This window comes from Melanaphis sacchari, unplaced genomic scaffold (assembly GCF_002803265.2).
Source record: "Melanaphis sacchari strain LSU unplaced genomic scaffold, SCAv2.0 Contig43_pilon_pilon, whole genome shotgun sequence".
Classification (NCBI taxonomy): domain Eukaryota; kingdom Metazoa; phylum Arthropoda; class Insecta; order Hemiptera; family Aphididae; genus Melanaphis; species Melanaphis sacchari.
The window spans coordinates 3,832,531-3,846,159 of record NW_020271284.1 but is presented as its reverse complement, the minus strand read 5'-3'; the positions used below and the strand labels follow the sequence as shown (position 1 = coordinate 3,846,159).

The window sequence follows — 13,629 nt, the reverse complement described above, 5'->3', positions numbered from 1 at the left end:
TACACTAGTATAATTAGTAAGATGTTTGCGGTATTAATGTATTAATGAATTCCAACTACTGTATTCAAACAATAAAATAAATTAATATAGTACCAATATAAATGTATAATGAATATAGGTATTAGTTATACAAGCTGACAGACTGTCTCCGTTCCTTGATTTATTATTAAAATTATATCTAACACATCCATTACCGTGACCTACGCAACGACTGCGTAATTAGGTGCATTATCGACTTCTACTGCAGTATATCAGAAACGTTTTCTTCCTTTTTCTTCGTTATATATCTCACTTGGTCTTCTCTATCTCTTTAAGGTACTATATTCTCGGTTTATATTTTTCTTATTGCATTAAATTTTTACAAAATAATGTATAGTGTATAGTTATCAAACGAATTAATATAAAATACAAATAATTTAAAAAAATTAGCTACAGGTACTCAAGTTTATCAAACTGCTATTAAGATAAAGCCTCTAATCTGTATGGTTTACTAAGGATTGTTGCCATTATTCGCTGATTATTAGAAAATATAATACAATAAAATATAACCTATGATATATCTAGTTCATACTTCATACTATCATACTTATATGTTTGCGTACAAAATATATTATAACTACATGAGAATATATTAAACTGAATTATCTACCTATAAATTTATTGAGTAACATTGTAAAACAATTTTCAATCAACAATTTCAACTATATATTTTTTTTTTTTATCAATTCTTTACTTCGTGGCTTAGTTATTCCGTTTAAGAATTTCTCGTTTACTTCCAAAAAATGTCATTATGATATAAAAACATTATGAATGTACCTATTTAAGACTCACGTGTGTTGTCTATGTCTAAATGATGTGTAAATTAGCATATTTACGTTCAGCAGTTCACATTTAGCTTAGTTAGATTTGATATTATAGTAAATTTACCTATTATTAACCTTAAAGGTTAAACGTGATTTTCTCGAGGTTTTAATATTGAAGTGAATTATATCGTGCGTAAAATATTACAATTTAAAAATTCTCATACCTTGTTTTAAAATTAAAACTCGAAAAAACGTCTAAAATAACATCACACAGAAAATGTTTTCAGCGTCAAATGTAATAATAGGTCAGTTCCCTGACGTTTTCATCTAAGTTTAACAAGAACTGTTAATCCTACTACCTCCCTAACGCATTTTCAAACAAGCAATATTATATAATATAAATTATGATGAATATTATTGGTATTGTGTTAACGTTTGCAATCAGACACAATGTCATAACGATAATGGATATTATGATCTTTTGTATGAAATTTCTCGACAATATTATAAAATACATGTGTATATTTTATTCGATGGTTAATAGTTATAAGCATATATACATACTTATTATAGCTTGAGCAACTTTGATAAGCTCATATATTATTGTTATCAACTGTTCCTATGATGATGAATGATGATATTTCGCGCCTCACGCGAAAAATAAACGTGATTTCGACAACGCTCTTTGCATTTTTGAAACACTATATTATACTTATATGCACTGCCTAATGTGAAGTCGTATACTTGGCCGTAGTATTCCCATAGAAAAAATTGTTAACAATATGCAAATTCACGCGTTCCACCTAGGACTATAATTCGTAGCCAGTCGTAGATTTATTATGTTTACATTATACTAGTGTACTAGTGTGTGTGTGTATGATTGGAACTCCATTATTTGTAGTAGACGTTCAATATGCAGGTATACCCACGGTGCACTTCATATTTTAAATTGTCTATACTCAAAATCAATATTGGTCATTTTACAATAAGTGATATTATAGGAAGCATGTATTTGCCTGCAAATGATTCCCGTTGATTTTAATACCGCGTCCTTCTTTGATCTCATATTATTATATCTAAAGCCCGCGTACATCGCAGCAACCATACAGCATACACCAATAAATACAAACAGCTACCTATTGCATATTACACGATTCCATACGACAGTGGTAGACGGTAGTCAAGGGCGCCCATAGAAAAATTCTCAGGGGGGGTACAAAATTTTAATAATGTCCATGAGATAGAAAAGGGTATACCATTTAACATTATACTATTATATTTTATATATCAAACTGGAAAATTATAAAATAATAATTATTTAACCAATTAACCATAAAAATTATTTATTAAATTTTCATTTGATTAATAACATAAATTTAATAAAATATAAATTTACAAATAAAAATTTTTTAACACCAAATATATTTATTACTTGTTCTATGTATTCATTCGTTTTATCATCAATTTTTTCCCTATGTAAGCTTATCATGCGTGATTCCATCAAGTCTATCTTCACTCATTATAAATCTTGTGTAAACAATTTTTCAACATTTTCCAGGGGGGGGGACATGTCCCTCCCTTGCCCCCTATATGGGCACCCTTGGTGGTAGCACACTTTTACGTTTTTTAGGCGAAAAAAAGCAAACCCACGTACTCTTTCAAACCTAGGTTTAACCTCTTTTCTTACTCCATTTATACTTATATAGTCAATATTCAAGTTTTTTAAGTACCAAAATTAATAATTATTAATGGCACAATGGTATCACATAATTTTCGTAGTTACACAAACATACACAATTAAGTTTAATCACAAACTCAATCAAATTAATTAGTTGAACATCATCTGCTTTATCCATAAATTACTGCACTCATCGTTAATCTTATTAAATATTCTTAACAAGTACAATACGATTACATACACTACAATCGGTAAAATTGTAAAATTTTAATCATCGTATTATAAAAGACCTGTAAAAAAAATGAATCAATTATATTTTTATAATCGACATCTAGATCATAATATATTTGTATCGCTCAGCATTAAAGATTCTAATTCATCGAAATCATTGAAAATAGTAAAACGGAATTCATCCTTAATAATTTTTACATTTTAGTTATTGTAGACTACTGAAGGTTATATTATTTCAAACGTTTAGAACTATACAACCTAAATAGTAAAAGAGTTTGGGGGACATTGTTCGGTGGTGAACAATATGTCTAAGTGCGTCATAAATCAAATGTGAATCAAATGCAATCGACCATTAGATATTGTATTCTTGCTGTTACATTTATAACATATATATTATAAAATAAAAAATACATATAATGTTAAAGCTTGAAAGCATAAGGCATAATATGTTAATAAAAATATTGTATAGGTACATTACGAGATAAATAATATAAAGTTTCACTATCACAAAAAAATCATATTATAGTGACACGCAATGTATAAGATGAAATATAATTTACAATCACAAACACATAGAATCGAAATAAATTGAATAATATTTAATTAAGGTAGCCGAAAAATTGAAATAATTTATTAAAGTAGCAGAGCATTTTATGTATGGAATGATTATTACCATTCGCGAGGGAAAAAAGGGATGAAATAAAATAAATATCGGCAGAAATATGACTAAAAGCAAGGTAGGAATGCTTAAGAAAATCGATTAGTAAAATAGTCATAAGAAAGTGGTAATGTTTAAAGAACAAAAGCAGCGTATTATAATAAAAAAAAAAAATGTTGAACCCATTTTATGCAGTTGGTCACGAACCTAATACGGATGGTATATGACCATATCGATATCATATATCAAAATAGAGCAGACAAGTGACATGCACTGGACGAGAATAATTTGGTATTGCGTTTAATGAAGTGCAGAAATTGCAAGGCTGCGTATACCGGTTAATATGGTGGTCAAATGATAGGGCTGGGTTTAATTAAAAACCAAAATATATACCCATTTGAGTAAAGAGCCAATAAGGGAACAAAAGCTGTGAAGAGGTGGACGTCTCCTGCAAAATTGTATTACATGACATTTCTCAAGATTAAAAGTAAGTCCGGCACGTGTAAGGTCCACTGTTACAAAAGGAATTAAGGTTAGTTTGTGTATCTGCAAATACTGCGCAGTTGTTAGTGTAGTTAATTTTAATTTATAATTTAATATCATTGATGAATAAAAGAACTTTACAATAGGAAAGATGAGTACTGAAAGAATTTATGAAGAGATTAAAGAGTAGATGATTAAGGTTACCACTTTTGCGAACACCAGAAGGTAAAGTACTGTGGTAAGCGCCATGGACTGTTAATATAATATTAATCACAAATCATAATGTCATTATAAATCATATGAAATATGTTTTTACGGGAAAGCCGTATAGTTGTATTATACCTTTTGTTCCTATTAAATCATGCCACTCCAAAAAAAAATTACAACTACTATTATAATATAGTATTATAATTTTAAATGTTTTTTAAATCGGCAATAAAATCTACGATATAAATAATAAAAGCTGAATTCCTCTTTTAGATATTAAAGTAATAATAATAATATTATTATTGCTAGGTGAGCAGTTACTTATATATATGAGTGTAATGTACTCGTATTATGTAACCGCATTCATATTGTACAATATATATTATAATAAATGTATAATAACATTAATAATCCGTTCGATAGATAATAGTATAATAAACTATGGTTTTTTATTCTCACCAACACTATATCATAGTATTTTATACAGTAAAATATGTAATTATTTCGCTGTTCCATTCATATATAATTATAATTATACGAGTACTGTCACTGTGGCTTACGTTGTAACACGCATACACATGCGAATATAATATTAACTATAAGTAGATACACCTCGTCTACAGTATGCCAGTATTTGTACATAATCGTATAAACCGGTTGAAGTAGATAATTTTATACCTATGTAATATGTTAACTATATAAACTAATTTATATTTTTGGGTATTCTATTCAAATTATATTGTTATTATTATTGTTGTTGTTGTACGATATAAGTCGGTTTATAGTTAAATATGTAAATAAAGTACGTTAAGTAAATGTTCATGGCCCTTTTTCAACAAATAAAAAAAAAAAAAAACCGGATTCCTGATTTGCGTATAGTTTGTTTTCACCAAAAACGGAAAAAGTTCGTTTAATCGTGCAAGTAAATTATAGTTTTTAAAAAAATTACATGGTCAAAAGAACTAAATAATATTATACTTAATAAATCTAGCCTATATAACCTGATATGTTAAAACACTTAAAACCTTAAAAATTATAGATAAAAAATTACTTATTTTGCTATACCAACGGTTATCGTTATAAAGTATTATATAGTATTTGGCATTTGCTATTATTTAAAAATGTCAAAGCATTATAACATGCAGCGAATGCGTATAACTACTTGTAGTGCATTATAATAGGTACATTGCTTAAATTTAAAATCATAGATTTCCAAACTTTTTAGTGGAAACGCCTTAGTTAAAAACGGTAATTGGACCTTTTTTTAAATTTTTGATGAAAACTCTCCCTAAAAAGGTCATTCTCCAAAAAAATCATACCGTATAAAGTATAAACAGAAGCGCAAATACGCGGAAAAAATAAAAACAGTTTATTACAACTTTTTGAACGTTTTTATAGGTTCGACTTTTTTTATCACTTTTTTTTATCATCATCATTATGTAACATTTGTAGGGTTTGTGACCAACTCCAGGATAACCGATGCTACACCTGCCGCCCTGTACGCCCGGACGTCGAATCGGAAGTGGGAATGCAACACCGCCATGCCACCAAACGCGAAACACTGCAAAGACATTGCCAGACAGCTCATAGAAGACCAACCAGGACGAAATTTTAAGGTACGTTATTAAAATTATAATTATATAATATTATACAGATTATAGGTATAGTATACATATTATTGTGTTCATTTACGAGACCTAATCAGATAGTTAATAGACACTTAAATATTTAAGGAAGCCTCAATTTGTGTTGATTATATTTAAGCGAAAAATAATAATTTAAAAAATAATAAAACTATTACAAATATTAAGATGAAAATATTTTAAAAAATATCTGGTATACCCACATAGGTATGTGTTGTTTCTTTTTTACCATTTATAAAGACAATATTATCAAGAGCACCTTATAACATTTTATTAAAATGCTCAAAACTTGATTCAAAATTTAAATATCTAAAAAGAATCTACAATATGCGCACTTATAATATTGTTCCTACATTCAAATATGATTATGATCAATCCACTTTCATTTAAAAATAACAGAATAAAAAGTATTTTTATGAACGTTAAATTTGCCGTGCTATGCATTAGTAAGGTGGAGACAACGCATCCCGCATAATACTATGTGTCCTCTCGAAGTAGAACATTATAAATGCATAAAACTACCTATTAAATTTTATTTTAGGGGAAGTGGTTTTAATGTAATACTCGTAATAATAGTTCACAACAATTCTTCAACTACTTCCGAAGACTATATTACAATAATATCTACTTGCATAAATTATAAGTTTAATATTTTGTCTCTGATTCCGTAACTCTGTATATCCTTCTCATCCCTATATGTATGATCTACCCTCAAATAATTTTCCCCCTTTACACCATCCATAACTCCAACGTGATGTATAACATCCATCACATCCAATACCATTGATCTTGAAGTTGAAATTATTAAAATCTAAAAACTTAAATGCTAAACAACTTAGCCATTATAACCCCATCGTTATTCCAGCTTCTTTAGGTAGGAAAATTATCGTTCACAACTTGCTTTGTTATTATTCGTTTAGTTATGGTTGTTAAAAATATTTTTAATGACTTCATTATTAATATAAAATCTTTTAGAATATAATTTTGTCTTTTATAATTTATTTTCAGTTTTTAATTTAAATTATAACAATATACCTAGTAGTAATTGCTTTACTCACATCGCTACTTGTGCTTGGTAAATACGTATTTTCATTTAGTTTTTTTATCTTTTCTTTGTTATTATTATGATTATTATCGTCATATCATTACGTCGCGTTCACTACACTTTTGTGTGATATCTTGTCTACTAACGTTGGAATTTGAATATTTTTAATTTTAGACAGCGGCAGACAGTTCTTATCTGACACACTGATTGCTAAATAATAACATCATATTGTCTTAAATAGCAATCATGTCTTGTAGTGTTTAGAGACAGTTATCGTTACGATTAAAGTGTCTGTAATCAGCGTAATTTATATGTGCCTTACAAGCATATGTGTAATTATTAATTACGTTTTTATTCCGCAAAAAATAAGCATTCGCTGATATATATGTGGCGTGTATTATGCTATAAATTATAATATAATAATATTATTATATTGCAAGCGTGGCACTGTGGGAAACGGTTAGACAACGTAAGACATACTAAACTTCCTGGTATGGGGTAACAATAATAACAATAATATGTTTTATACATTTACCTACCTCGTGTGTTTATAGTAATTTATGTACTGTATAGACGTGTTGTAGGTAGTCTACAATTGCATAACCAGGAGGGTATTTTCGATTGTTGAAACACCCCCCTTGACCATATTTATAATAACAATATACCTACCTACCAAATATATTATACATTTATAACACAAATAAGTTAGAATAGACTTGCCTTACACCTTTTATGTCTTAGTCCGTAGTTATGAAATTCATTCAAATAAACCGGTATATCACTATTGTTGAATAATAGATCAAAGAAATATTAATTTTATGATTTACAACAAACCGCCTCGTGGGGGGGGGGGGGGGCACAGTTGTTACAATTGCATCATCATCGCATCCGAACATCCGACTAAACAAATAATAGGCACCTTCTATGACATACGTAAAATTTTTTTGACATACTGCTGTAGCTAGTAACCTTTAGCCTGTGAATATATAATACAATATACCTCTTACCTAAATTCAATACTGAGCGACTATGGTTAGGTTATTTTAAAAAGTCTTAACTCACAATGTAAAAGTATTTGGTGTTGGTTTGTAATTACAACACCCAGACATCCTCGAGAGCTATTTAGCTTATTTGGAGTTCATATAGCGGTCGAAGCTTTGTGTAAATAAAAATCTTTTCGGACAAATTTTATTGGATGTTTCAGAATGCTCAACTCCATTGTGATACTATAATATACTAATGTACAGATTTACCGCAATTATAAAGTAAATAATATAATTTTGTTTACACTTGATCATTAGGTATGCCTGTTTTGTAATTTTTAATAATTCATTAAAAATAAACGAATTGTATGAATGGTATTACGTCAATATAATTGTACGGTGCGGCGATAACATACCAGTCCCAATTATTTATTAAAAAAAAAAAAACCCGTATGTGCGGTTCATCTTGCTCAACTTCATATTGTAGTCAGGATATTGCGTGTCAGTATCCACCAAATAATAACACTAATTATAATGCAGTGTGCCGATTTGTTTTTCGAAAACAGGTTATAATGGGCGGCGGCAAGAAATCGTTCGAAGCTAATTCACCGCCAAACCCAAAAGAAACAGTTGAAAAACCCTTGTGCGTGCGATCCGACCGCAGAGACTTGATCCGAGAGTGGATACACGACAAGCAGTCCAACAACCTGTCGCATCAGTTCTTGGCCAGCGTACACGATATCAAATCATTGGATACGGAACAAACAGAATACATTTTGGGTGATTAATCTACTAACATAATATGCTTTACAATACACAGTAGATGTTCAAGAGATACTATCTATTCTCAATTGTCTTACATCTCGCGACCGGGAACTTCTCGACCTTTGCCCGCGATAAGCTCTAGGGGGGTTCAAACTCGTCCCTTCCTCTTTTGTCGATGTTTGAAAAACGACACTTATCCGACTACGTATAATATCGCCGTCTATGTGTTTTGTCGCGACCGTCGTATGAGAAGTCGTCGTCGTCTTTTGCGTACCGCATCTACTATAGATACATTTGAGCGCGTTTTTATTTTGCTACCTTTTTGTTACGGTGGTTGACCGCGTGTTAATTGTACCCGTTGAGAAGCCCGTTTGGTGCTCCGTTCCCCGTCGTCCGAGTACATGCGTGTCGCCCGAACCAACTCCTTCGTCTCGTTACGTTTGAAGTAGTTATCACAAACGACACGTGTCGTCAAAGCCTACAACTATATTACCACAAATTAAATAAAACATATCTGGTTTTATTTAATCGGATGTGATATACTATGTTCAATGTTGTCTTATTTATTATTATTATTATTATTATTATTATTTTACTGGGCGCCCATTATAAATATTAAACTCATTTTAGCTGTAGGTATATAATCATTAAATGTGTGTAAGCATTAAGCATTGAGTATACCTTATTTACATTTTAATATTATGATCTATTGTATTATCGTATCATACTCCATTAATACATCACACATCATTGCAAAATCACGCTCTAAAGTTAATGGTTGCTACTTGGTCACCTCGTCTTGTGAACAAAAGTTATTATTTATCAGTGTTTTAATTTTTAAAGTACTTATTTAGCCATCCTTGGACCTAGGCCAACCACCTAATCCACAAGAGCCTAATGATAATGATACAGTAACGCTACGTATAAAACTCGCTTTGGGATCAACACAAAATGAGTCTTTTAAGTTATAATGATGAATGTTAAAGACTAAACGAGGAAAATACGAAACAAATGTTTTAAATAAATTATTTACTGTATTTTGCTATTTTTTTAGGTACATGCCTACTATTTTTTTATTATATTTTATTAAAAAAATTGCTCTTTTTGTTACTTTTAACTATTGCAGTAGCCTAACCTGCTCGTATTCGTATTACTTATAAAAATTAGTGCTCGAAGATATAAATTAGATAGGAAACAGTGATTGTGTGTGTATGCTTATGAGGAATAAATTAAAACCACTAAAAAGCAAAAAACTTTTTAAAAATAAAATTATTTTGAAATTTTACAAAAAACGAGGAGAGTCTTTGAGTGAAGATTAAGTCTTATAACAAAGTATTTCTTATACTTGGGTACGTTCTAACCATTTCGAATGATTTTGAATCTTATTAGCGGCGTCCACTGTATACCTATTTATATGCACATCTATAAGTTTTAGGTTGGCTTAATAGTTGATAGGTACATTATAGTTTTTGCTTATTAGACTAATGTGGTTAATTAACTTATTCATCTATTAATTAAACTCAAATAATCCGATCCCAATTTAAAAATATACTCGTATGTACTTAAGTGACGTATTTATGGGAAGGTTCCACCTCCCCCAGAAATTTGCAAAAAAGTATGTATAAGGAATGATCTCAGTAAAAATCTCATGGAAAATTTTTTGGATCCGCCCCTGTAACATGATGACAACCCCCCCCCCCCCCCAAAAAAAAAAAAAAAAATTAGTTTGTAAATATGCCACTGATGTGATTAATACTAAAAAAAAATTCTCTATAGGACCACTATATACTTTGGTAATATTGGAGTCTATTTAATAAGGCTAATCATTATTTTTGTTTCCACATTTTTAATTCATGTTTTGACAATTACCTAATACTATTTTTTTTTACTTCTCACATTGAAAATTGTAGCTTAATTCATATTTTTTGGTATAATTCTACTTTACCAAGCACCTTAAATTTCGAAATTGTTTCACTAAAAACGATGGTGCAAATGAAAATTTACCAAAATGATTAATTTTGAGGTTTGAAAACCTGTATTCATGTTTTTTAATTAAAAGTTTCATGGTGCAATAGTTAGCGCTGCATTTGAAAGTGTTACGGTATAGTTACCCAATACACACATCAAGGTAAAACAAAACTTTGCACGTTTTTTTCCCCTAATTAGTATAAACATAAATATGTCGATAAAATTAAGTTTTTATTATTCGTAGTGTTCATTTAAGAATTTAAGATTGATTGATGTTTTCTAAATAATACTTAATTTAGATAAAATTATTGTACCAGATTAGATAGTCTAGCTACCTGTCATAGCGAACATAGTAATCGAGTGACTCATATTGATCCCTAGGTACGACCAAAATTCATTTTTGTTAATCATGTAATTTTCTTAAGGTGATTTCAGATCATTTGGTCTGGTAAATAATATCCAATGATAATTGATCCGCGAAATTTAATCTAGTTAAAAAAAAAAACCTGTACCAAAAACATCCGGCTAAAAAAACTTAACGTAAAAAATATAGAATTTTATAATAAAATTTTAGTTTCACAATTTTCAAATACAAATTTAAATATTTAAAAATGAAAATTATGAGCGATAACCTTTAAATCTCTATTGATATTATTTTTAATTTCATAATTTTCTATTGTATTTTAAAGATGTTGATTTTCACCCAACATAATAATTGTTTACCTATATTTTTGTTTCTTGGAGTCCTTGTTCTTGCTTCAAAAAATTAATTAATTTACAAATAATCGTATGATGACGTCCCTACGATGCGTTGAAAGCATGGTGCAAACTTCTATAAATTTGGTATACAACTTAAGTACTTACCTATTTTATATTTCGTTGTTGTGTGACATCGGCTTTTACATGACAACTTTTTTTACTCAATACAACGCCATACTACTTTTGATTAGTAGGTACAAATTATGGAATATGGATACTCTGCACAAAAAACCTTTATTTATAATCATATTTACACTTTTTTGGCTTTTTATGAATGTAAGTGGCATTATTTAATTACGTATTTACATGATTTATAAACGTTCGCATACAGCTAAGTGTAATCCTGCACTAAAATCGAAAGAACGGATATTAACTACGCTATTGCCTATTTATATCAAAATAATAATTCATATCTTGATTGTCGAGAGCTGATTAGATTCGTTTATTCGTAATATTTCCGCCCGTTTTCGTTATCTTTTTAAAAGGTAAACAGTTCTAACTGTTCACTTAAAAATATTCCACAATATTATATATTAATATATTATGATAAGAATTTTTTTTTTTTTTTAGCCGGATATTTTTGGTACTAGTTTTTTTTGAATCGGATCAAATTTCGCGGATTAATTTTCGCCGTTTATTATTTGTCGGACCAAATGACAGTCACCCCTTCTTAACATGAAGTTGCACAACAAATTGAGGGATATTTGCGTTTTAAATTTCTGAGCTAGCGAACGAGTGACCCTCTAGCTTGGTCTCTAAATTCTTTACAAAAGAATTATACCGGTTTACGCATCGCACATCGTCCAATTTTCCCCACTACGCGGTAAAAGCTCTAAACAACTATAGGGATTGCGCGTCGCTGAACAAAAACAATTTGGGTGGTCGGTACATTCTTAGTTGAGACAGAATAAGTATTTATGCAACTAAAATTTATTTTTGTTGGCCCTGTGATTTACTTAAATAATTAACAATTAAAACAGTATTTTTGTATAGTTGTAATTAACATAAAATGAAACTTCAATAAAAAAATTTAAAATAAGTGAAAAAAAAAATATTATGATTATTGGTATCAAACTTGGAATTAACGTGCAAAATCGAGTAGCGACTAGTGACCACTCTTGGAACAAGCCGTCAAGTACCAAATTACTTATCATACCTATATAAATTAAAAACGAATGATTTACACCAAACATTTTAAAACGTTGAAAAGCTGGATTCTCAAAAAATATTCGCAAAAACGGGTACCTACTTACTCTGTATAGGTACTAGAAATGCTCCATGATCGTATTTATGCAATTAACTGAATTATTTATCTGACTTCTCCCGATTTTTTTTCCGTGCAACAAATGGCAGCCAAAAATTAAACGATAAATATGATTTATGTATCTTATGAAAAAGATTTGTATTAATCATAAATGAGGAGTTGAATTCTAGGATGAAAAGTCTATATCACTCATTAATAATTGATATAATTTTTATTGAAATTAGTACAGCCGTTGAGCTGTTTGTACACCTACATAAAACATTAAATAGACCAGCTGTTCTTAATTGTTTTTTTATCTGAGTATCATATACCAACTTTTAACATTTTAAAATATCATTTAACAACCTAGTAACCTTCTAAATATTGTTCATCAAAATTTAATATTAATAATAAATAAAACTGTTGAACTGTTTATATAAACTATTAAGTTTAAAGCAAGATTTCTCTCTCAACACAGATAGAAAAACGCTGATATAAACTAATTATTTATATATTATGTTATATAAATGGTAAAAATTAGCATAATCTTAAACTAAACATCGTTTTATTTTTTATTTATTTATATAAAATTTATCAATTTATTTGATCTTCTGTTTTAATTGTATGTATTTAGATACCTAATTATTCTCTAATCTATAAACTATTATGTTAAAATAAAATATATTTCTTTATATAAGAAGTAACACAGATAGGTACTTATACTAAAACTATTATTATAATTATTATATCATTTTTTGTTATTAACTTTTAAGCATATACTTTTGTATAAGTAGCCTAGTAGGTAAGTAGTTGTTTACCTAAGTACATAAGTAGAAATTAACGACTACTTATTATTTAGGAATATTTACAAATGGAACAATGCCAATGGAATATACTAGAAACAAAAAATATTTAGAAACGCCATCATTAGAATTGATGACAGAGACAGCACTAAAAGTAATATCAAAAAATCAAAATGGATTTTTTTTGATGGTAAGTATTGTTCTTTAAATAAATTAAAACGTGAAATCAAAATTATCAATAATATACCATTTATCAAACAATCTTACACCTTAATGAGTACTCTTTAATTTTCTTCATAAATATTAATATACTTTTGAAATTTTTAAAAGAATTTAAGTATTATCCCATTAAAATCCATT

The 13,629-nt window shown here is 29.0% G+C and overlaps 1 protein-coding gene across 2 annotated transcripts in view; it reads left to right on the top strand.

Moving 5' to 3' along the window:
* LOC112597770 (alkaline phosphatase-like) overlaps positions 1-13,629 on the top strand; it is a 28,877-nt gene that overhangs the window by 14,353 nt on the left and 895 nt on the right. For both annotated transcript variants that reach the window (XM_025343969.1, XM_025343968.1), the window contains exons 4-6: positions 5,513-5,676; positions 8,298-8,511; positions 13,326-13,459. In XM_025343969.1, the coding sequence (XP_025199754.1) occupies positions 5,513-5,676; positions 8,298-8,511; positions 13,326-13,459 (512 nt within the window). The remainder of the gene's footprint in view (positions 1-5,512; positions 5,677-8,297; positions 8,512-13,325; positions 13,460-13,629) is intronic.